Source organism: Staurois parvus, unplaced genomic scaffold (genome assembly GCF_062004578.1).
Source record: "Staurois parvus isolate SC_StPar_1 unplaced genomic scaffold, SC_StPar_1.0 ptg001025l, whole genome shotgun sequence".
In the NCBI taxonomy this organism is placed as follows: Eukaryota; Metazoa; Chordata; class Amphibia; order Anura; family Ranidae; genus Staurois; species Staurois parvus.
Window position 1 is genome coordinate 278,389 of NW_028318821.1, and position 26,386 is coordinate 304,774.

At 41.0% G+C, this 26,386-nt stretch overlaps 1 protein-coding gene across 2 annotated transcripts in view; it reads right to left on the reverse strand.

Annotated features, from left to right (window-relative positions):
- The window catches only part of LOC149441116 (choline/ethanolaminephosphotransferase 1), an 81,664-nt gene extending 64,642 nt beyond the window's left edge, over positions 1-17,022 (reverse strand). The window contains exons 1-2 of one of the 2 annotated variants that reach the window (XM_089657717.1): positions 16,455-17,022; positions 13,050-13,191 (exon numbers count right to left, since the gene is read on the reverse strand). In XM_089657717.1, coding sequence (XP_089513843.1) covers positions 13,050-13,191; positions 16,455-16,656 — 344 coding nt within the window. In that variant the 5' untranslated portion in view covers positions 16,657-17,022. The remainder of the gene's footprint in view (positions 1-13,049; positions 13,192-16,454) is intronic. The other variant, XM_089657718.1, reaches the window with a different exon arrangement.
- Positions 17,023-26,386: the final 9,364 nt, after the last annotated feature.

Sequence of the window (26,386 nt, forward strand, 5' to 3'; positions counted from 1 at the left end):
CCTAAACCCTATTGAGCTTCTGTGGGGCATCCTCAAATGGAAGGTGGAGGAGCGCAAGGTCTCTAACATCCACCAGCTCTGTGATATCGTCATGGAGGAGGAGAAGAGGACTCCAGTGGCAACCTGTGAAGCTCTAGTGAACTCCATGCCCAAGAGGGTTAAGGCAGTGCTGGAAAATAATGGCAGTCACACAAAATATTGACACTTTGGGCCCAATTTGGATATTTTCACTTAGGGGTACACTCACTTTTGTTGCCAGTGGTTTAAACATTAATGTCTGTGTATTGCGTTATTTTGAGGAAGCAGCAAATTTACACTGCTATGCAGTACAGACTGTACACTCACTACTTTACATTGTAGCAAAGTGTCATTTCTTCAGTGTTGTCACATGAAAAGATATAATAAAATATTTACAAAAATGTGAGGGGTGTACTTACTTTTGTGAGATACTGTATGCATTCTTTGGAAGTATAAGTATGCAGTTTATGCATCAAAATATGCATGTTCGTATGCAGTTTATGCAAGTATAAATATGCAGTTCACATAATTATGCAGGTATGCATGCAATAATGTAATACAAAGCTGCACCTGCCCAGATTCGCTTTCTAGAAGCATATTGTTTCATCAAAGAACTGTGTCAAAATTAACTGTACTTGGCTTCATACTAGTTTTGCAGGACTAGTCAAGCACACATGCATCAAACACAGCCTGAATGCAGCCTTTACGCTGCTTCAGTGCAGCCTAAATGTAAGCTCCTGCAGATCAAATGCAAGCCAAATCCTTCTACCCACATGTGATTGCAACCATAAGCCAAAATGGCCTCCCCTCTACTTCCTACACTTGTACAAGAGTAGGCTATGCAGAGTGGCTCTGTGGCCTCTAGTGGCTGGAGGAGAAAACTGCAGGCCAATACTCCTTCAGAGACACCCAGAGCATGGCCCAGCCAGACCAAACAGCACATTGGGAGAATGACCAGACAGTCAGATTTTCAAAGAAACACTGCAAATGTAAATTTACCATTCCCGCCGTGGGGCTCTGAATCATAACAGGAGTCCAACCTTAAACCATCACGGCGGGCCCTGTCATAAAAAGCCTTCAAGGACTTGGTCCCCCTTACATCTGGGGTCTACCCCCTTGGCCCGGTATAGCACCCTGCTGGAAAGCACCTTGGTCAGAACAAACACTGCACAGGATTCCATTAGACCAGGTCCAGCGCTGCAAAGCTGCATTACAGCAAACTTTTAATAGTCTTCTGTTCTATCCAAAGAGGCTCGAGTAACATCCAATTTGGCTAACATCTTTTTGAACGGATCTTATTGAAGTCTTGATTCTCAATAGAACCATTTCAGAGCTCCAGGTGTGCTCCAAGAGCACATGCAGCATATCAGTGACCATCCACCTTACAGATACTGGCAAAAAAAACTGAAGAACTTCCTGTGTAGGAGGAGTTATATAGGGGAGGCCTTCCTGTTTGATTGATCTGACAGTGTCCATTCACCTATAGGTGGCACATAACCCACATAGTCATGAATAGCCTGCTCTGTGTCCCATGATGTACAATAAAGAAATTATCTTGTGTAAAGAAAACAATGCTAAACTATATAACATATATCTGTAAGAGTTCAAATTATACTGATCATAGTACCTGAACAGCATCCAAAGAAACATTAAATTTACTATTCAACAAACCCATTCCCCTTTCACTGCTCACAGGCCAGTCTTTATCCTCCTCGATTCCCTGCAATCAGCCGGGTGTCAAGGCCCTGGAATCTGCTCTTGCTCCCCTGTAATCCATCATCCTAATAATGGGCCGCACACTGAAGACATCCAACTCCAACCAAGGTTTATTGCAATGACAGCTCACTGCTCGCACCCACCCAAAGCCATGCAGCCCTCATAGGGGAGCATGGCTTTGGGTAGAAGTGAGCAATGTGCTGTCATTGCAATAAAACCTTGGCTGGAGTTGGTATGTCCCTGGTGTGCAGGCTGTTAGTTGGCTACTAATTTCACTATGAAAAGTATAATATCTGGCGCATAACCAGGACCAATAGTCCAGAACCAGCCTAATGCATAATGCAAACAATATGTAAGACAGTCCTTATAAAGGCTTCTAGAAGGAGCAAGCAGCTCCGACCACATAGCCTGACACTGGTCCTCCTTCCGGTGATGTAATTTTGGCCCGTTCGTTCCACAGTGGTTTCACTGCACTTCCTAATGTACACAGGGAGTCCTGGCCCAATTTTTGCATCTCCTAGCCTGGATGACCCTGCTAAAAGGAGTGAGCGGAGGACCCATAATCTCGATGTCTTGTATTTCAGCTATTTTATGAGTGCTTTTAACCGCTTTTAGTAAATCATCTTACATACATACTACACTTAGCTGGCACCTTCTTTCCTTCCCTTACTAAATTCATTAAGCTATAACAATTGCTATTTGTCATGATGATCCCTATGTTAAAAAGTATATATAAAGACAAAACTTTTTTTTTTTTTTTTTTTAGTTTTGATAAATAAGGGAAGGGTTTGACCTTCTGCCCTCATTAGGGATACTCACACCTTTATTGTCCCTGAGACAAAAATTAAAATCCACAATTTTAGAGTTGTCACTAGAACAAGAGGCAAGGGTAAATCTTCCAATGGGAACACCTGTTCTGGTGATAATTGTTTAACAGGGGGATCTTCCCTTACTTTGGAAGATTACGTCTAACTTTATGCTGTATCTCCAGGTCATAATATGAATGGATATTTCCAAAATGATAAAAAATAAATAAAATAACCTGGCAGGGCAAACAAAAAGGTTCATGAAATGATAGGTTATAGCACTAGCTTGTATAACTATGAATGATCCCAAAATACTGTTTTCACCAAATAAGGTCACTGGAAAAGACACAAGCCCAGATATGAACTTAATTAGGCTCTGTGATCAGGCCCGGACTGGGACAAAAAATAGGCCCAGGCATTTTAGACTGAGCAGCCAATTGTTCCAAGGGGGGGGAGGGGTAGCGGGTATTTGCGGGGGAGGTTGGTGGTGATGGGATATTCATGGAGTAGGTCCTTAGGTCCTCTGCACTGTAATGTAAAAGGGCACGGAAAGGGTTACAGTGCAGTCCCCTTTATATCACAGTGCCCCTTGCAGTCATGCCCCTGTCTCTTTTCTCTCTAATCACAGTGCCCCCCTTTTACACTCTGCCTCCCCTGCACAGTCCTACCTTCAGAGGAAAGACAGATAAAGGATTCAGCCTGTGAGTCCTCTCCAGGGTCTCCTGCCCCGCTGACGATGTCATCCTATCAGCAAAGCAGGGACAAGAGGAGCTGCAGATCAGGATCATATTAATAAGTGGCCGATAAGCTTGTGAATATGAAAAGACTGCCACTCTCTGTGCAGATCTGCAGCTCCTCGCACCCCCTGCTCTGCTGATAGGATGACATTGATGGTGGGGCAGGAGACCCTGGAGAGAACACAAGCATGGCCGCATAGCAACCCCCTCTCTTGAGAACTCTGTATATCAGATCTATGCAAGTAGATCACTCTCTCTTTATACATATGGGATTCCTCTCTATATATTAGCTCTCTTTCACCCTCTCTCTTCTCTCGCTCTCTCCCCTTCTATTTCTTGCTCTATCTCTCCCTCTCTCTGGGACCTCTATTTTTCTCTGTTGTAGATTTCTCTCACACACACTCTCGGAGCAATTAAAGCTCTCTCTGTACCTCTACTTCTTCTGGCTCTCCACAGGTCACTTGTTGTCACTCTGCTCTGCAGCCAATGACCAGTCGTGGTGTGGTCCCTGAATGCTCCTTCCTGAGTGTCAGTCCGGGTCCCACCCCATCCTTGCTCTTCTATCTTCGTTTGATCTGTGCACTGCGGGTGGGGGGTGGGTCAGTGCAGATCTCCAGCTCCTCTCACAGCAGAACGGAAGAGGAGACACAGGCACAGCCACATAGCAGGTGGTGAGTGGTGACCGTAGTCTGTGTTAACCCTCTCCAGACTGCGGTCGCCACTTACCTCCCACTGTGCAGCCCAGTCATCAACAGACCATGGACCGGTACCAGCCCGGGGCTTGAGCATGGTGGCCTGACACACCGGGCAAATGCCCAGTGCACAGCCAGCCTGGGCTTGTCTATGATATTTAGCGGTCTTCCTTCATGTAGCATTGGCACCAGTGTTTTACATTCACAGCAAAGGCAATATTTGGAAATAAAATCCCCAAACCCACCTAAACAGATACAATGTACCAATTATATAATCAAACTAGTGTGAAATAAAAAGTGAAAACTCAATAATGAAAGAAAAGGAAAAGGAAAGAAAAAAAACTGAAGAGAGAGCTGCTCTTCAAACCTAAACGTCTACAAACACTAATACAAAATCCTATCAAGGACTAAGGACTAGACCGTGCTCTCATAGGAATATCTCAAGCCACTACATAAAAACATCAATGAGTGTAAGAAACAGTAATGTAAACATAACTCAAATGTCCATATGACATAAATAAGACAGTTCAAGATATGGGCTCAATCTCGTGTGGCTAGTGAAAATTAAATCCAAAAATGTGGCAAAGTTGTATTACCAGGAAAAAGTATGGTTCCTATTTTATTCCCAGTCCAGGCTAGCTGGCTCCCAGAGACACAGGGCAGCAGAGCAGGAATTATATACTTACTAAACATATTGATGCAAATGTTGGGCACATCCAAATGTGAGTGTTATACCCGTGTGCCTATTTTAAATGTTGTAAATCAAAGTTTTTATATGGTGTGCAATAAAGGGTGTTTTAGCTATTGCTTTATGGGTCTGAGTTCTAACAGAATAAGAAGCTACAAGTGGCAGAGATCCAGGAGTCAGGGGTGGAAATCCAGGCAGCCATCTGGATTGGCATTTTCCAACTAAGCACATACTGACCGACATCATCTTAAGGGTCTTAAACTCTGTCACTAAAGAATCTAAAATGTCTGTACTTGGATGGAAATCTCCTTGATCAAATCCCACCTAACTTGCCATCAACCTTAGAGGAGCTTAAAATAAATGAAAACAAACTTGGAGGCCTTGAAAAAGACAGCCTGAAAGAAGTTACATAGAGTCGCTCAAAAGGCACAAGAGCGCTACTTAGAGCATGGTGGCGTCCACATGTACAGGATTCATCACAAATGGAGCAGCAGATTGAACCTCAATAGCCGCATATGGGAGACTGCCATCTTGGGATATACAAGCGCTTGTCTCAAATTTTTGGTGAGTGTGGTGCACATCTGTCTGGTGTTACAACTTTGTCACTTTTTTGGATCTCATTTGCACCAGCCACATGAGAGTAAACAACATATCTTGAACTGTCTTAACCACCTGACCTCCAGAAGATTTATTCCCCTTCATGACCAGCCCATTTTTTGCTATACAGAGCTGTGCTACTTTAACTGGTAATTGCACTGTCATGCAGCACTGTACCCAAATTAAATGTATATATATTTTTCACACACATAGAGCTTGCTTTTGGTGTTATTTCCTCACCACTGGGTTTTTTATTTTTTGCGATCTAAACGAAAAAAAACTGAAAAGTTTGAAAAAAACCCCACTATTTTCGATTTTCTGTTATAAAAAATATCCAATAAACTCAAATGTCATCATAAATTTAGGCCAAAATGTATTCTGCTACATCTTTGGTAAAAGAAAAAAAAAAATCCCAACAAGTGTATATTATTTTGTGAAAGTTATAGCGCCTACAAACTATGGTATATATATGTGATTTACACAGCTTTTACTTTCTGAGTGCATTTCTTGAGGTGCTAAAATACCAGGGCAGTACAAACACCCCCCAAATGACCCCTTTTTAGAAAGTAGATACCCTAAGCCATTTGCTGAGAGGCATATTGAGTCAATGGTAGATTTTTTTTTTTACGACAAGTTTTTGGAAAACAACAAAATATATATTTTTTTTAAACAAAGTTGATACTTAAATGATATATTGCACACACAAGCCATGGGTATATGTAGAATTGCACCCCAAAATACATTCTGCTACTTCTACCAAGTATGGGGATACCACACGTGCGAGAATTTTTGGGAGCCTAGCTGCATACAGAAGCCCAAAATCCAATGATCCCTTTGAAAGCCTGAAGGTGCGTAATTTCCTCATTTCACTTCCTCACTACCTATCACAATTTCAGAGGCCCTTAAATACAAGGATAGCACAAACCTCCCCCCCAAATTACCCCTTTTTGGAAAGTAGACACCCCAAGGAATTTAACCCTTTCACTGCCTGGCCCTCTTCTCCACTTTTAAACCCAGGTGTCCAGGCCAATTTTGTTATTTTTCCATTGCTTTTTTATTTTTTCCTTACAGCTTTCAGACTTTGGGGGTAAAAGACCCCACAAACCATATATTTTCTGAAAGCACATGACCAGTAGAATAAAAAGTTGATACTGAATTTTAGGACAAAACAATATTTGCACAAATGTTTATTAAAATTAATAAATATTTTCACAAAAAAACCACTAAAATCCTTATTAGCACACAAACACAAAATAACTTACAAATTTCCTGCTAAATTCCTACTAAGGTCTCATTCAATGGGGTGTGCTAAAGCATACACCCATGGAGGGCCACGTTTACCATCATCGGGATGCTCAGGTGCTTTGCCACCCCCCTCCCTTTAGCTGCAATAGGCAGCAGACAGAGGTGTTTACATGATGGGGCTGTGGAGCATTTATCTGCATAAATGTTATTAAAACAGATGGTGAGAAGGCGTTGCATCACTTCCTCACTGCCTGTCAGAAGCCTCTTGAGCATAGCCCCAGGCTTCAGAGGTCGAGGAGATTTAGATGCATGTCTAAATCTACCCTTAGCTCTCGTTCACACTAGCCCGCAGGCTGCTGGCAGGTTGCAGATGCAGGAATCATACCTGTTCCCGCACCCACAACCACCCGCAGCCGAACTGCGCTGCTCTTGCGAGACACGCAGGGCTGCCATTCATATTAAATGGCACCCCTACGCATCTCAGCCCACAGTGGACGCAGAAACCACAGGGAAATCGCATAGTCAAAAAAGACGTTTTGAAAAAAGGTGCATGCACTTTTTTTTGCGTGAAACATGGGCACGGCAGCCCATACAAATGGATGGGCTGCCGTGCCTGGCAAACGCAGGCCACACAGCCCACATTAGTGTGAACCTAGCCTTGCTAATTTTTTATGATTTATTTATTTTGACCAAATACATTTTTTACAAATTTTTTTTGCTTTTTTGGGGGGGGGGGGGGGGGGGCTTTGGAGAGACATCAGGGGAGACAGAAGACAGCCCCTTTCTCTGCAGCCTGAGCTGAACTGAGGATGAATGAGATAGGAGTCTCCTAATGCATTCATAAAATGAAGCATAGTAAACAGTGTTTACTATATTTAATTCACAAACTGGCACATAGTAAATACAGCTTACAATGTGTCAGTGGTTAATGAATACAGAAACAATCTATATTGATTGCTGTCTGTATTAATTGAGTAAAGGAAGGGGGGTTGGTAAACACATGCTTACCTGCCCCCCCCCCCCCCCCATTCCTGATAGCTATTAGCTGGCTGCGGCCAGCTCTCCCTCCTTTCCCTCGCTCTCCTTTCTGACAGCTGTTAGCGCTGCACCTGGCGGGAGGGTGAAGAGGGAGAACTGGCTAGCAGCACTGCATGAAGGGGGGCCACGGGAGATCGGGGGTGCCACAGGGGATGGGGGGGCGGGGCAGGGAGGTTTGCAAAGAACTGGGGAGAGCCACATCAGTGCTCTTCCTCCTCACCCCACTCTTGATCCTGACAGATGTCAACTCTGCAGATGGCAGGAGGGTGAGGAGGGACTCTGACGCTAACGCTATCTGAAGTCGCCTGCGAATACCAATGCAGCGATCAGTAAAGAAATCTGTACTAATGACACTGGTCACAGGGCAGAGAAATGGTTAACTGGGGGGCGATTGGGATTAAATGTAACCTAACTGTGCTTTGACCTAAGTGTGTTGCTTTGACTCATGTGGATCTGCTTTCTTCTCTCTCAGAAACGGAATGTTCTCCAGAGAAAGAAGATTGCATCATTGCCTGTGTTCTGCAAACACAGGCACATAATGATCTCTGATTCAGTACAACTGATCAGCAGGTCCAGGCCAAATACCATTGACATGGATCTGGTGAGTGATCCGTGCTGTACCAAATCACAGCATCGCCATGCCAGCGGGCTGTGAACACATCGGAAGCGAAGATCTCGTTTGTATATTTGATTTTGCACTGAGTCCGCCCTGCAGCAGTAAATCTGCTATAGGGTGGATGGCAATTGGTTAATTTATGTCATATGGAGTTTTACGTTATGTTTACAGTTAATGTTTCTTACACTCATTGATGTTTAGATCTAGTGTTTGTCACGGACGCACGATCGCCACCCTCAACATACGACAATCGCACGACCGCGACCAACAATACGTCTTGCCTGCGGCGTCAGACCCCAGACCTTCTCACCAAACTCGTGACCGAAAGACCGGCCGATCTAAAACCGTGATGTGACGTGCGTAACAAGGCCACACCCAGCTGCACCCTACACAGCGATTTTCCAGCTAATGAACTACAATCGGTGCCTGCAGTCTGAATGCGCTTGTTACTGGGTCAGGTTAATTACGCAACCAACCCTTCACTGCCACCACCCCTTTTTGTACAGAGAAAGGGGAAACTCTCTTTATCCAATATACACAGTAATGGTTAAAAATTCGCCTGTCTAATACGGTCACCGCAGGCCGATTGGGCAGAGGATTAAACAAACACAGTAGCGTCTCTTCAAAAGGCAGAAATTCGTGATTTGCAAGTAAGCGCTTAGAAACAGTTTAACACTTTCAGAAAGAAAGATGTATTACTAAAAGAGTCAAACAGGTGCAATAAAATATTTACAAAGAAAATGTAACTAAGATATATATATATATATATATACACATATACACACATAGAAAACAGCACAGCAAAGACATAACAGGGAGAAGTTAAAAGGTTAAGTTACTTTCCATGTTCAGCCTTAAGGTAAGCAGATCCAAGTTGCAGAGTGAAGGGTCTTTGATCTCCTGCTGTTACGATGTTAAAATTGGGAGATGTGCTTAGCTTACTTTTTAGGCTTGCCAGCCTGTCTTTTAAAGTCCCCCTGCAGGGGGGGTGGCTCTGAGTACTGGCCAATACCCTGTTTTGGGCGGGATCGTCGGATGGACTCTGCATTAAAACGGACAGCTTCATAATCCATGATATGAAACATAGGTGACAGCTGACCTGAGGAATGTTCATTTAAGTTCTGTCACCTGGCTGGTAGGGTTTATGAGGTTCCAACTTCTTTCAAGTCCTGGGAAAAAAACTACCTTATCTTGGTTAGGAGGTGTAAGTTTACACAGGCCTTGGGACAGAGAGTCTGCTGTCTCTATGGGGGGGGGGCTTTTTAGCGCTGGGCCACCCGCTGCTCTAGCTTGCCAGCAACTTTTAACACTTACACATCTGTCCCTGTGCCTCTCAGGAAGGGAGGGGGTAGGGAATAAAGGATTGAGGAATACTTCTAATAAAAAAGTGGAACTCCGTGTCCATCTCTGATGAGCAAGTTTGCTACAGTGTTCTTTTATATTTACTGATGAGATATTTCTATGGGAGCGCGGTCTAGTACTTCACTCATGAAAGATTTTATAGTAGGGAAGAGTTATATTTTGCTGATCTTTATCTGCAGTGCAATGTGGAGGGTCCAGAGGATTATGGAAGTTTGGATGCAATACTGATAAACTTGATTGTACAGCCTTTACAGCTACAATTGCTTTCAAAACACATACATTAACCTTGGGTGTGCATGTTTTTAGTATATTTGGTAGGGCTCAATTCAGACTCGTGTGAGCGTGTTTGCGCATGCACATCACTGGTAGGACAGCCCATTCATTTCAATGGGCTGCCTTATCCACAACAAACTCATTGAAAGAAGTTCTTTAAATCTTTGAAGGAAAAATGAAGGTTCATGATGACCCATGGTGCCAGCTGGTACCAGCAATCATAAATGTCCTTCTATTCAGTACTATGGTACAATACTCTGGCTCATAATATATCAATTTTGATGTGATTGCAGCCAATATACTGACCATTAACTGTATATGAAAAAACATGAAAAACAACTTACAACATTTTCTAAATGAAAAAGTAGCCCTTTAAAAGCCTATGTTGTAGTAGCCATTCCAAGTTGTAGTAGTTTGGAATGCTGGTTTCCAGTCTTTTTATTCCAGGCTCAACCAGCAAAAATACAACATACACTTGTTAATCACAACACATATGAGCACAAAGAATTTTAAACCACAAAGCTAATTACTTGTGAAATTTTCAGTGGTTACAGTCCCCCCTGAAAAATTTATTTTAACACTAGTTAATGTCTATAAGCATTTATAGATGCTTTCTGAATTGAAATATCAGTAATAAAATGTACTGTAATGCCTTTCCAACTTGTATAAGTTAGAAAGCACTGGGCCAAAGCCTGAGAATAATTTGAGTGCTTCATAATCAATGTAATTTGTTAACTGAAACTGACCAGTGTCTCTATAAAAAAGCCAACTCAATTCACATAACTACCAGTATAAGTTGTACAGTATCATTTGTGTTTAGACTCCATATCTAAACACAGCCATAAGGCAACTATTTTTTTTCTACTTTGAGTGCAGTACAGTAGTGTAGAATGCTCGTGAGATCTTTAGCCCTTTCGCTGCCTAAATACATTTTTTTTTTTACAAACACTAAAATGTGTATTTGTGGCCTGAAAACTCCCTCATCCCCCAAAATATTTTCTGAAAGCAGGCAACCTGTAAAATAAAAGGATGGCAGTTGCAAATATTTTCGCAACAGTTTATCAAATATAAAATACACTCAATTTCTTTTTACGGCACACAAAACCAACACAATTCACATGTAACATTTTAAAGAATGAGATTGTTTCAAGTAAATAGATGCCAAACTATAAAACCTGTGAAACGCAAAAATGCGATACCCTAAATTTTCCATATGTGTCAATTTAAAAGCTTTACAGTTCATTACTTTAAAGTTAACTGTAAATAATGGCGCAAGAATAATTTTTCTGTCAACAGCATATGCATTCATATGTGAATATACATTTTTAAACACTTTTTCACTTAACTTTGATATCACAAGGGGGCTGAGAAGGTACTCTTTATAAGGGAATCAGGAGGAGTTAAAAATAGAAACAGAGGTTCTAACTCTTCCTTACTCTATCCCAAATTAAGAAAAAAGTATTTTGCCTTTAGATATACTTTAACTGTTGAGCGCATTATAAATTGTTATGCTATTTCAGGATGTGTTATGTTATTACCACCTGGTGAAGGAAATGTGTTGATTTACCGACAGGCTACACACACTGCATGCTTCCCAGCATGATCTAAGCTTCATGGCATGAACTCACGTACTACATTATTTATTTTATTTATTACAGGTACTTATATAGCGCCATCAATTTATGCAGCACTTTACATCTATATTGTACATTCACATCAGTCCCTAACCCTCAAGGGGTGTGCAGTCTAAGGTCCCTAACTTACATTCGTACATACACATACTAGGGCCAAATTAGAAAGGAGCCAATTCACCTACCAGCACATCTTTGAAGTGTGGGAGGAAACCGGAGTACCTGGAAGATGCCCACACAGGCACAGGGAGAACATGCAAGCTCCAGGCAGGTGGTGCTGTGGTTGGGATGCTTCAAAGTGCTACTATACACCTCATTGTAGCTACAAACCGCTGCAATTTTATTGAGGATCATGTACATCATCAAAAACAACCTCTGAGCTGGATATGGAATGTGACACTAGCCACAACTGCAAATATTTAGACATGGTTCATGCCGTTATGGTGATGACATTGACTGAGAGGTTTGGTCATTTGATGTACAGAAGGTTATTTTCAATGCAGAACTGTTGGAACAAATGTGTAATAACCTTTTAGTCGATTATGACATTAAAATATATAATATTTTAATAATGCTGTGGGATATTTTTGTTTAGAAGTGCACACTCATACATTGTGTAACATTTAAGGACATTTTAGCCAGCAAGCTATATGATAATATCTACCCAAGCAGTACCCAAAATGAAAAAGGTTTACAAAACGAAGACCATGTGATGGAATTGTGTGTACAGAACTCCAGGGGCTATTTGTTCCCTACACAGCAGCTCTGGTTACATCTCAGCCAATAAAGCAGATTTTCTTAAGCTGCCCATAGACGGTTAGAATCTTGGCTGGTTCAGCACGAAGGCCAGGCTGAATGTACCCAAATTGGGTGCAATGAGCTTGTCGCATTTTGCATGCGATTAATGCTAGCAGCTATAATATCCGCTAAAGTAATCACTGTGTTCTCCTGGCGGGTATGGCTCCCCTGCCCAACCCCTCCCCCCCACCCCTGCTGGGAGAAAGCAATGGCACCATGGGAGGGATTACCCCATCAACCCCGACTGTATTGCAACCACAGGTTGCAGGAAAGAAGAATTGCTTTGTCTATGGCCAGCTTTAGAGCATGTTGATCTTGGGATGCAACTAGATGGTTATCAGATAAGCTCTTGCCACTGCTTACTACTATTTCCTCTCATAACATCTGATAATGCATTGACTTGCTCCATACACTGTAAAGACTAGGTCATGAGCTGAAGTATTCCAGATAAATTGAACATGTCAAGAGGACATGCACATTCAGAATACACATTGCTTTTGCGTTTATGGAGCATGATATTTTATTACTATTGAACTGCCAGACCTTTGGACCACAAATCCACTTACTGCTAACTTTGCAGGTACTATGCCTCATAATATGTTGTACTCAGCTGAATAACAGCCATAAATAAACCAAGAAAGTATCAAGTTTTTACAGGTATTAAACATTTACGTTTAAAACTTTTATTTACTATACAGTTTCAGCAGTTTAGCAGTTATATTAAACAGTAAATGTTTGAATGATTTGGCAAAAAAAACCAAACAATGTAAAAAAAAAATATATATATATTTTGAATTGATCAGAGCATAATATAAATCTTACAGCTACTTACATTCCAAATCGCAGCATTCCAGAAACATATGTTTGCCAGTGAGCACAGTAGAACATGAACATGCCTGCAAAGCAGCAGAAGAACATCCAGTCCGGGTGTGTACCAAGCTGTACAGCAATACATGTTCCCAAAACCACAAACACTGTAAAGAAAAATGGCAGAATGTTAACAAATTGGTTTTTAATTTAGAAGCATATTTCAGATACAATTCGCCTTTTACCTGAATAAGATACAAATACTGATATGATCAGGTCTAAGCCAACAACTGTGATATCAACCAAAACAACATTTTACACCTATATGCACCTATAATGATGACATTGCAGTAGCATGCCACAGACACATAATGAGTATACAAATTTACAGCTATTGAGTAGGGATATTGAAAAAAGAATCTCCTAGTACTGGCATATCTTGAGAAACACCCAGTCGTCCAAAATAAAAAAAAATAAATAAAAAAGTTCTCTCATGTTAAAACATTTTAGAAAATTGTACTAGCAATTACAAATATTAACCAAAAGAAATGCTCTTTTTCAGATTTTTAAAAATGACATACCATTATGATTTTTGTCCCAGTACCTGTGCATGGGCTGACCTCAACCAATAGAAGAAAAAATTAATTGCAGCCAACTACAAAAGAAGGGATGGCTGCACTTCAGAATGTGAATTTGACTTTGACAGAGATTTCATGATGCTTTCCAGGGATTAAAGGAGGGCTGTAACAGGAAAGGGGGAGCAATAAAGTGCTTAAAAGGAGCCTTTATTCACAGGTATTGTTTGATGGGAATATGAAAGACATGATTACATACATTTGCAATGACAACGAGTAGCACCACAGAGACTCGTACAATGGAGAAAATAGTATTCTCGATTATCAGTGTCATCGATAATTTGTCTAAAATATGCTCACAGAGGATACCAAACAATAACTAACTAGCCACAGATCCCTTTAGATGTATACAAACACTATACACTATGTTTTTTTTATTAACAAAGAGGATACACATATTATTAAAATGTAATATGCGTACTTATATAGCGCTGTCAATTTAATCAGCGCTTTACATATAATATTATACATTCACATCAGTCCCTGTCCTCAAAGAGCTTACAATCTAAGGTCCCTAACTCACATTCATATATACACATACAGTGGGTATAGAAAAGAATCACTCCCCCCACCCCCCTTTAAAATGGTCACAATTCTGTTGCTTTGCAGCCTAAAATGAAGACAGACATAGTTTTCGTTTTATCCAGCTGTATTTACAGGGCAACTTATAACATCCAAGTGAAAGATATGACACCAACATGTCAGAAAGGATCACCCCCTTGGGTCAGTATTTTGTTGAACCATCTTTTGCTTTAATTACAACCTTTAGTCTGTTGGGATATGTCGCTACTGACTTTGCACATCTAGACTCTGCAATATTGCCCCACTCTTTTCAATGGGGTTTAAGTCCAGGCTCTGATGAGGCCATGCAAGGACATTCACCTTTTTTTCTTTCACCCACTGTATGGTAATTTTTGCTATGTGCTTTGGGTTATTGTTATATTGGAAGATAAACCACCTTCCCTTTGACAAAAGATTTTCCCCAGGAATTTGATGGTATTTTACCCCATCCAGTTTTCCATCTATCTTGACAAGTGCTCCAGTCCCTCCTGCAGAGAAACACCCCCATAACAAGATATAACCATCTCCATGCTTTACTGTAGGAATGGTGTTATTAGGATGGTGAGATGTATTTGGATTTCCACCAGACATATCGTTTAGTGTTGAAGCCAATTAATTCAATTTTAGTCTCATCAGATCACATTTTTCCATGTGGCCTCAGAATTCTCAAGGCGTATTTTAGCAAAACTCAGTCATGACTGCATGTGGCCCTCCTTGAGGAGTGGCTTTTTTCTTGCAACCTTCCCAAACAAGCTACATTTGTGGAGAATGTGAGATATTGTAGTCACATGCACACATTGACCTCTCTGTCAAACATTCCTGCAACTGCTTCAGAGTTGCTGTAGGCCTCTTGGTAGCCTCTCTGACCAGTTTCCTCCTAGCTCTTTCAACCAGTTTGGAGCGACATTCTGATCCATGGAGGATTTGTGTTGTATCAAATACCTTCCACTTCTTAATAATAGACTTCACTGTGCTTATAGGCATTGATACAGCCTTTGAATTTTGTTTGTATCCAACTCTTGAAAGATCTTTTGACAGTGCCTTGCCACCCATAGTTGATTGTTTGCTTCAGTTGCACTACCACAGAATAAAATGCTCCAGGAAAGCGCTTTTTCAGGCTGAGATAATCAAAATGACCACAGCTGATCACAGATGAAAATCAAATGACTGTTTACCATTGAGAAGGTGATTAGCTATACCTGATTGAGTTTACAAGTAATTTTTAGGAGGGGGTGATCCTTTTTCCAAATAGTGACTCTGTTTTTGATTGTTTCTTATTTTTTTCTGATATGTTGGTGATATATTTTTCACTTGGATGTTATAAGTTGCATTGAGTAAATACAGCTGGAAAAAAACAAAAACTGCGTGTCTTCATTTCAGGCTTCAAAGCAACAAAATGTGATTATTTTAAAGGGGGTGATTCTTTTCTATACCCACTGTACTAGGAACAATTTAAACAGGAGCCAGTTAACTTACCAGCATGTGTTTTGAGTTTGGGAGGAAACAGGTTTACCCGGAGGAAACTCATGCAAACTGTTCAAGTAGTGCCAAGGTTGGGATTCGAACTCATGACCCCAGTGCTGCTAGGCAGAAGTGTTGACCACTTAGACACTGTGCTTCCCAAGTTAAAATTCAAAGAGATTTATTTTATCTTTTTGGACATTCTATGAACAAATGAAAGAGTTGTGACTGCTTGCTCTATGCCTGGAGTCCAGCTATAAGCATTTACAGAAGTTAAGCCTGGTACACACTACTACTTTTTTTTTCATTTTATCCAGCGGGCTGAACAGAAAAAAAAACTGACAGCTCAGGAGGAGCCGCTGTACCAACTATAAGATGTTAGCACAGCGATCTCCCCTGCTGTGCTATTGTGCTCTGAAAATGGGGAGCAGCCCCCCCCCCCCGAACACTCCGGTCAGCACTCTCAGCCATTGGTAGACCTTTTTCAGTCATGCCCCTGTGATAGAAGCCAGCCAAACGGTCGGATTCTGTCAGACTGGCTGCCGTACACACGGGCCGAATGTCGGATGGCTTCTATTGAACCAGCCTATGCCGCTCAACATTCGGCCCATGTGTACTAGGCTTTACTTGATCAGCTTAAATTTGTACTATTCTGAAACTTCTGATGTTACTGACATTTCTTGCTGCTTGACCAAATCCTGAAGCTGAGGACAGGTAAGAAATAAAGAGCAATAAAACAATAATTGTTTGGTACAATAGAACCTAAAATCCACCTGTAGAGAGGGAGTCACATCCATGGTCAAAAAGCTCTCCCAGCGGAGTACTGCTGTTTGTTCTCCTTGCTTGCTTCCCATCAATGGCATCCAAGGACTGGTAAATAAATAAACCAACAGCACAAGATATGTATGTCCACGTTGGGGCCTGCAGAAGGAATAAAAAAAGAGAACTGCATACAAAACATACTGTATGTATCATTTTTTTTGATTTATTTTATCACTTAAAGTATAACTAAACTCTCTCAATCAACATTATTTTTAATTCTGCTTATACTGCTAGCATTAGTAAATAGATAGGGAGGTATATTATATGTACTTGTTTTAAATGTTTTTTTGGAACATTTCTTCAGTTCTTCCTGGTTTCTGTTCTGGGCGAAAAAAGAGGTCATACATCCCAGGAGTTTACATGGGCATTTTTTCTTCTTTCAACTGGGGGAGAGGAGAAGGGGTTCTCAGCTAAGCACACCCCCCTGCTTGCATGCCTGTGCTAAGGGCAGATGGATCCTAGAAAGTAAATGCTACATGAATCATCTGCCCTTGCTCAGGATGGCTGTGGCCAGAAATGCTAGGGGGGGGGGGGGGGGGGGATTCCAGTGTTTCCTCAACAAAAAAGCATGGAGACATGGATGGATGGGTGAAAATTCACCAAAATCGCATTCAGGAGAGGAGCGTTTGGGCAGAAAAAACGCCCAATGCGCCTAAATGCTAGGTGCATAGGTGCTTGAGTATTCATTTCAATAGCCAGAATAAACCAGTATTCTGGCCAATGAAAATAATGAACAGCGAAAACATTGATGTGAATGAACGCATATAAGACCCCGCTAACACCGGGTGTGACTTGCCATGCAACTTGCAAATTGCATTGCAAGTCACACCCTATTGTCCGCAATTACAGCGGTCGTATCAGTGCGATTCTGACTTGGTCGGAGCCGCACCGATTTCTAAAGTTGTGCATGCACTACTTTAGGTGCGACTTGCTTAGACATCTGTGTCTTGTGATGGGGGGAGGAGCTGTAGCATGGCGCCATAGCAGCGTGGCCGAGAGCTTGGGACGCCAGCCTGCAAACCTGTCAGTCTGATGAATCCTGATGAGTGAACTCACCCCTCCCTGTGGAGCTGGACGATAGGAGCAGGTCTGTGACCGGAGGTGTTGCTGGGCGGAGGAAAGGAGAGAGATGAGGACCTTAGAGACACTGAAAGACCCACAGGTGCCCGTGGACTGCCTGACACAAAAGTAGATGCATGTCTCTCGGTTCCCAGCAGAAGCTTAGGAGATGGAAAACAGAAAGGGAAACATGAGGGGCTACGGAGTGTAAAAACGAAAAGAAACGCCGTTAAAAACCCCAGTGAGCTCCAATACCTTCACCCCAGTGCCAGTAAATCAAATAAAAGGAGCCCCAATGAACAGCATTTAAGACTGCCCAGGGATAGAGAGATTAAAGGAGGACACAGAACCTGAAGATAAAAGTTGCAGAGCTCAATTGGAATATTCGGAGGAACAGCAACACAAGAGGAAATTGAATATGAACTGTTATTGCACTGCAACATAATACAATACGAATGTGTAAAACGATTGAAGAGAGAAAGATAGAGAGGTCCTGTGGCCTTGTGACATAGCGGGACTGTTCACTGCTCTAGTAATATCAATGTATGCAAAGTCAAATGGAGTGTTACTACTGACTATAAGACTCTTCCACAGATTTGTTAGTAGGAAAGGTAAAGAGGAGTAGAACAGCGATATTTTATTCGATAAGTAACTGAAGAGTTATTAGCTACAGGTGAAACTCTAAAAATTAGAATAATGTGCAAAAGTTCATTTATTTCAGTAATGCAACTTAAAAGGTGAAACTAATATATGAGATAGACTCATTACATGCAAAGCAAGATAGTTCAAGCCGTGATTTGTCATAATTGTGATGATTATGGCTTACCCCAAATCTCAGAAAATTAGAATATTGTGAAAAGGTGCAATATTCTAGGCTCAAAGTGTCCCACTCTAATCAGCTAATTAAGCCATAACACCTGCAAAGGGTTCCTGAGCTTTTAAATGGTCTCTCAGTCTGGTTCAGTAGGAATCATAATCATGGGAAAGACTGCTGACCTGACAGTTGTTACAGAAAACCATCATTGACACCCTCCATAAGGAGGGAAAGCCTCAAAAGATAATTGCAAAAGAAGTTGGATGTTCCCAAAGTGCTGTAACAAAGCACATTAATAGAAAGTTATGTGGAAGGGAAATGTGTGGAAGAAAAAGGTGCACAAGGAGCAGGGATGACAACAGCCTATAGAGGATTGCCAGGAAAAGGCCATTCAAAAGTGTTGGGGACTTTCACAAGGAGTGGACTGAGGCTGGAGTCAGTGCATCAAGAGACACCACACGCAGACGGATCCTGGACATGGGCTTCAAATGTCGTATTCCTCTTGTCAAGCCGCTCCTGAACAACAAACAACGTCAGAAGCGTCTTACCTGGGCTAAAGAAAAACAGACCTGGTCTGTTGCTCAGTGGTCCAAAGTCCTCTTTTCTGGTGAGAGCAATGTTTGCATCTCATTTGGAAACTAAGGACTCAACAGTATGGAGGAAGAATGGAGAGGTACACACTGCAAGATGCTTGAAGTCCAATGTGAAGTTTCCACAGCCTGTGTTGATTTGGGGAGCCATGTCATCTGCTGGTGTTGGTCCACTGTGCCTCATTAAGTCCAGGGTCAACGCAGCCATCTACCAGGAGATTTTGGAGCACTTCATGCTTCCTTCCGCAGACAAGCTTTTTGGGGATACTGACTTCATTTTCCAGCAGGACTTGGCACCTGCCCACACTGCCAAAAGCACCAACACCTGGTTCAATGACTGTGGGATTACTGTGCTAGATTGGCCAGAAAACTCACCTGACCTGAACCCCATAGAGAATCTATGGGGCATTGCCAAGAGAAAGATGAGAGACATGAGACCGAACAATGCAGAAGAGCTGAAGGCCGCTATTGAAGCATCCTGGTCTTCCATAACACCTCAGCAGTGCCACAGGCTGATAGCTTCCACGCCACGCCGCATTGAGGCAGTAATTGCTGCAAAAGGGGCCCAAACCAAGTACTGAGTACATATGCATGCTTATACTTTTCAGATGTCCGATATTGTTCTATGTACAATCCTTGTTTTATTGATTGCATGTAATTTTCTAATTTTCTGAGATTGTGGATTTGGGGTTTTCATGAGCTGTAAGCCATAATCATCACAATTATGACAAATCACGGCTTGAACTATCTTGCTTTGCATGTAATGAGTCTATCTCATATATTAGTTTCACCTTTTAAGTTGCATTACTGAAATAAATGAACTTTTGCACGATATTCTAATTTTTCGAGTTTCACCTGTATACTTGGGAGCAGGAATAAGAAGGGAAAAGGAAAGGAAAAAAGAAAAATGAGAAGAAAAGCAAATAAAAGGGGAGGCCCTAAAACCCCCCAACCAACCACAAGCTCCTCCACTATAAAAAAATATATGCCCCGCAAGAAAAAAAAAGCCCAGAGTCACAAAATAATGAGAATCATTGTGAAAGGTCTTTTAATTCAGAAGGAGACCAATCCAGATTGTCTTTAGGTATAAGGGAAGAGAATCAAGATAAAGAAATCTCTCCTATAGGAAGTACAGGGGAACAAAGAAGAGGTGAACAAGAAGGGGCCTCGGCCCACCTAATTTCAAAATTTGATCTGGTTGAAATGTTTGCAAAAATGGAAACGGTTCTGAAAAAGGAGATTGGGAATCTTCGTAGCAACCTGAGGCATTTATTAGTCCGAATGGAAGATATTGAGAGAAAATCAGAGGACCAGGAAAAAAAAAATAAGAACTTAGAGGGGCAAGCAGAAGAGAGGCAGTTAGAACAGAGAGAACTTTTACTCAATTTAGAGATACAAGAGAACCGCATAAGAAAAAACTTAAGGATCAGAGGGATACCTGAAGAAACGGGGCAAGAAGAGGATCTGATAGGGAAAATTAGAAAAATCTGTAACCCAATAATGGGTAGAGGAGAGTCAGACAATTTTAAAATGGACAGAGTATACAGGACTAGATGCCCAAACGGAATACCAGTAGAAAGCCCCCGGGATGTGATCGTAAAATTCCAGGAACTAGGAGATAGAGAACGGATATGGAAAGGGATGTGGGACTTTGCTGAAATAAAATATGAAGAAACAGTCTTACAGATATTTGCAGATATAGCCCCAGAAACATTAGCTAGGAGGAGAACTTTGAAGCCGTTGTTAATCCATATGAGAGAGAAAAAAGTCAGATATAACTGGGGTTTTCCAGCCTCCTTGATCGGATGGAAAGATGGCAGATCAGCAAGGTTAAGATACCCAGAAGAATATAATGACTTTTGTGACAAATTGGACTTGCAGAGAATACATATTGTGGGATGGTCAGAGGGCGGCAGTGAGAAAGAAGGACAGGGCCCGGGGGGGAGGCAACAGGTATCCGGGAGGAAGAATTAAGAGGAAGATGGGAAGGGGAGGGGGGAGAGGAGGGGGGATAGGCTTAGTATGTGTTTAAAAAAAAAGGGAATTTTTTCCTTTTTTTTTGCCTATTTCTCCACCTTCCCTCCTTCCCGCCCATATTTGTCACACTTCCTATTTGATTCTGTATGGGCAGATTTTCAAGTACTTATCCCCCTTAACGGTGTTAGTTACCCCTAGGGGATAGTTGGGGTATGAGAGGGGGTGGGGGGAGAAGACAGGGCAGGTTGGCATCATGGGAGGCCTGGTATATGACTGCTTCAATTACGGATGTTTTCAATACAGGGAAATAAGAACCGGCCATGTTCCAAGGTTTACCCTATATTAGGAATCATCAGTAGGGATTTCCCCACTCAGATTCCAAGGCTTAATGTTGGCCAAGGGGGGGGGGCTAGGGAGCTGGAATGGGAAGAGGAGAAAGAGGAATAGTAGAAACTATCTGTATTTAACATCACATGAATGGAAGTCAACAAGTTAGAGAAATTGTGGGAGAAACAAACTGGATTAAGTTTATGACTTATAATGTGGAAGGGCTACATTCCCCTAAAAAAAGACATAAGATACTTAGGGAAATTCAGCAATACTCAATAGATATAATATTTCGCCAAGAAACCCACTTAACCAGAAATATAAATGTGAAACTTTATTCGAAATATCATCAAACTTGGATATACGCGGACTCACCTGTAAGGGGGGCAAAAGGAGTTGCTATTGGGTTTTCGGGCAAAGTTAACTTTTCTCTGGAGGACAGAATGAAAGACCCGGAGGTTCGGTACCTGTTCATCAGGGGAAAGTTAAAAGGAAAGGAATATACATTGGCTAATATATATTGTCCGAATAAAAACCCAGCGGGATTCCAAGAGGGTACACTAAGGAAACTTGCAGAATTTAAAAAGGGGTACCTGGTCGTGGCAGGAGACTTTAATCACCGGAAACGAGGAGAGAGGGGGATGGGAATATTAAATAGGTAAAAAAGCTATTGTACAAACACCAATTGGTAGATGTATGGAGAATAAACCACCCAAGGGAAAGAGACTATACATTCTTGCAAGTTCACAGCTCATACTCCAGATTGAATTACATAATGATTGAGCATAGACAGTTGGAGATATTGAAAGGATCAAACAGAGATATCATGTCAGTATCTGATCACTCTCCTGTCACGATGAGGTTACAAACAGGTGGAGGTAAAGATAAAATTTCCTCTTGGAAACTGAAAGAAATGCTCCTACAAGATCCTGAGGTAGAGAAGAGGTTAAAACAGGAAATTGAACGATTCTTCGAGATAAACGAGACCGAGGGGATATCTGAGGCAACAGTATGGGAGACACACAAAGCATATATTAGAGGAATATTGATTTCTATAGGAATAGAAAAAAAGAAGGAAAGAGGGGAAAAAATAAAGCAGATAATAGAAGAACTATATGAATTAGAACAAAGACATAAAATAAAGAATGAAACAGAAGTATATCAGAAGATAATATTGAAAAGAGACGAGTTGAAAGATCTGATGGAACAAGAGACTAGGAGGATATTTAATAAAGTTGCAAAGGAAAGATATCAATGGGGGAATAGACCCAGAAAACATTTAATGAGAAGACTTAGGAACAAGAAATCAAGGAACTTTATAGAAAAAAATTAGAGATGGGAAGGGTGAAATCGTATATAAGACATCTGATATCGCTAAGAGGTTTCACAGTTATTATAGTGAATTATATGATGTGGAGGGGGGGAACCAAAAGGGAAAAGAGGAGGAGAAGAGAAAAAAGACAGAAATATTTAAACGAGGCAGGTTTGTTACGACTAACTCAGGAAAAACTAGAGAGCCTCCAGAGTCCTATTACCCCAGAGGAAATTAATATAGCATTAAAAAACACTACGGTAGGTAAAAGCCCAGGACCAGATGGGTACACAGTAAGGTACTTGAAAAAATTTAAAGAGCTTCTAGTACCAAAAATATGTAGACTTATGAACGCAATAGGAGAGGGATTAGAAATGCGGGAAGAATCTTTGCAAGCCTATATCACGCTCATTTTGAAGGAAGGGAAGGACAGTTCACAATGTGCTAGCTATAGGCCGATATCATAATTAAACACCGATATTAAATTATACGCAAAGGTCCTGGCAACAAGGTTGAAGGACCTGATGGCTGAATGGGTACATCTGGATCAGGTGGGCTTTATCCCGGGAACAGAGGGGAAGGATAATGGTTTGAGATCCCTGATATTGATACAAAGAGCAAAAAAAGAACAAACACCGGTAATATTATTATCGATCGATGCAGAAAAGGCCTTTGATAGTGTCAATTGGGGATTTATGTTTGATACGCTGGAATCACTGGAAATAGCAACAAAAATGATGAAATGGATAAAAGTATTATATAAAGCTCCATCAGCTGTAGTAAAAGTTAACGGCTCCCTCTCTCAGTTCTTTAAAATGTATAATGAAACTAGGCAAGGGTGTCCACTTCCCCATTACGGTTTGTACTGACATTAGAGCCACTCTTGGAAAGGGTTAGGAAATGCACGGATATAAGGGAGATAAAATTAGGAGAAATAGAACATAAAGTCGCAGCTTATGCAGACAATATGTTGTTCTATATTGCTAACCCTAGAATAACTTTGCCCAATCTAATGAAAATATTAAAACAGCATGGGAAGGTATCTAACTTGAAGATAAACCCTGGAAAATCAGAAATTTTAAATGTTAGTCTTTTAGCAATAGAAAATAAAAACTTACAGAAAGAGTTCCCTTTCTCTTGGAGGAAAAACAAATAGGATATCTTGGAATAAAATTATCTCGCTCATTAAAATATTTATATCAACTAAATTATATTCTCTTGATACATGAAATAAAGGAGGAGTTAAGATTAGCTAAAGGAGGTGCTTCGTGGATCTGAAGAATAAATTTGGTTAAGGTGGTGATACTTCCAAAAATTTTGTATAAATTTCATATGCTCCCGATCTCCATTCCAGGTACCTTTTTTACGATAATTAAAAAAAAGATGTTCACTAAATTTATATGGACAAATAAGAGACCAAGAATAAGCCAGGAAGTGTTGCGCAGAACAAAGGAGAATGGGATTACCAAATATGAAGAATTATTATATAGCTGCAATGTTATCACGAGTAGTAGAATGGTCATTTAAGTCACAAGGGAAAAGCTGGGTAAAAATGGAAGGGGTAATAAGTAAATCACAGCTAGAGAAGATGATATGGATACCACATAGGTTTCGCACACTAGATGTAGACACTAGTACACTGACTAGGATAGTATTGGGCACATGGGATAGATTACACAGTAAGAATAAATGGAAATTTAATTAACTGATGATCCCACTCGTGGGAACAGAATTTTTCCCGCCAGGGAATGATAAAATAGGTGGGGCTGGATAAAAAATAAGAATGCACGTTTGAAAGACATCACAAAGGATGGGAAAATATGCACGTTTCAAAGTTTAAAAAAAAATAAAGATTTGTTAGGATGGATGAATGGAGATATAACCAGCTTCACCACTCTGTTGCGAGTCTGGCACAGCCGTTGAGGATTTTGGAGGATAAGAACCCATTCGAAAAATTAATGAGTGGGGATGTGACTCCAAAACATATTACCTTAAAGATATATAAGATAATATTGGACTCCGATGGAACAGATCCACCAGGGTATATAGGAAAATGGGAAAAGGAATTAGGCATAAAAATGAACCCACAGCAAAGGAAATCTGTCTTTAATTTAATACACAAGGCGACAAATATGCACACGGTAGAAATTAACTATAAATGTATGGCCAGATGGTATATAACACCAAGTGTTGCGCAAAAACAGCAGACAGAAATTTCCTCGTTGTGTTAGAGAGGTTGTGGAGAAAGGGGTACTATGGCGCACATATGGTGGAGTTGCCCGAATATACAGAATTATTGAAAGGAAATAGCTGGGCTTATTCAGGAAATATGTGGGGCAGATATTCAGAGAGACCCATGGAAATGTGTTTATTTTATTACTCGGAGCACATACTGGAACCATATAAAAACAAAATATTGTACCACCTAATAAGTGTGGCTAAGGGTTTGATTCCCAAACTTTGTCAGGTAACAGAGGTACCAAAGATTGGAGATTGGATAGAGAGAGTGGAGAGTATTGTTAGACTGGAGGAACTGTGTCATATGGAGGAAGATAAATGGGAAAAGTTTAAGAAAACATGGAGTAGTTGGAGGAAATTTAAAACTTCCAAAACATACACAGAATTAATGAGAATAAAGGGGATAGTATAGAAGTGATAAAGGTGGTTTTCTTTTTCGTTCTTGAATTTGGTGTATAGAATAAAAGAGACTAATACAGATAGAGTGAAGAACTGGGTGGGCTAGGGTAGGTGGTGGGGGTAGGGTACGCAGGGATAGGGGAATAGGCAATATATTGTATAGGAATGGTTATATTATTACTGCTGTTGTAATGTATTTTACTTCTCTTTTGAATAATAATTAAATAAAAATTTAGATTAAAAAAAAAAACAAAAAAAAAAAAAAAAGACATCTGTGTCAAGCTGCAGATGTCTTAAAAATCGCACCTCAAGTCAGAATACCATCTGACTTTGAAATTGTGCGACTCCACTGGAAGTCGCATGATTTCAAAGTCGGATCATTGTGACTGGGTTCTCAACGCATTTGAAAAATATGGCTTTAGGCACAATTTCATGCTGCTTTTCTCCGGACAAAAGAAATGCATTCAGAAAAGTGTTCAGAAGAGCCTAGCATGCATGAGGCCTAACAGGAAAAGTGCTGCAGCTTCACTGCATATTAGAAGCTGTAAAAAAAATTCATATAGCACAGTGCTTATCTCTCATCAGCACTGCTGAGAGGATTGCTCATTAGAGGATATGCAAAATTGAAAATCCTTGGTAGCACCTCCCCAACAATCAGCCTTTTTTTTTTTTTTTACCAGAGCCAACATTTCAAAAACAGTAGAAAGACAAACACCGCTCCAGGTTGGTTTCCACCTATCCCACCTCCACGCACACTACCAGGTGCTGGTCTTGCTCGTTGTAGTCTCCATGATGGAGAAATAAATCTGGTGGCCGCACATAAAATAACCTTTATTGGGTTTTCATCCAAATACACTGCACATACAGTAAAAAAGGGGGAAAATAGCAGACCAGCTGAGGCGTTTCACGCTGTCATCTGTGCTTAACCGCTTAAGGCCTGCCCACAGTACATTTACTGCTGCAGGGAAGGTCCCTGCGCAAAATCACGTATATATGATTCTGCATTTATGGGTAGGGGGGGTGCACGAGGTGTGTGACCAACCTACCCGCACCACCGATCACCCCCCCGCCCCCATTAAAACACTCCCATCACACAGTTGACCCTTTGATCACCTCCGAATGTTAACCCCCTTCTTGCCCAGTGCCATTAATACAGTGTCAGTGCTT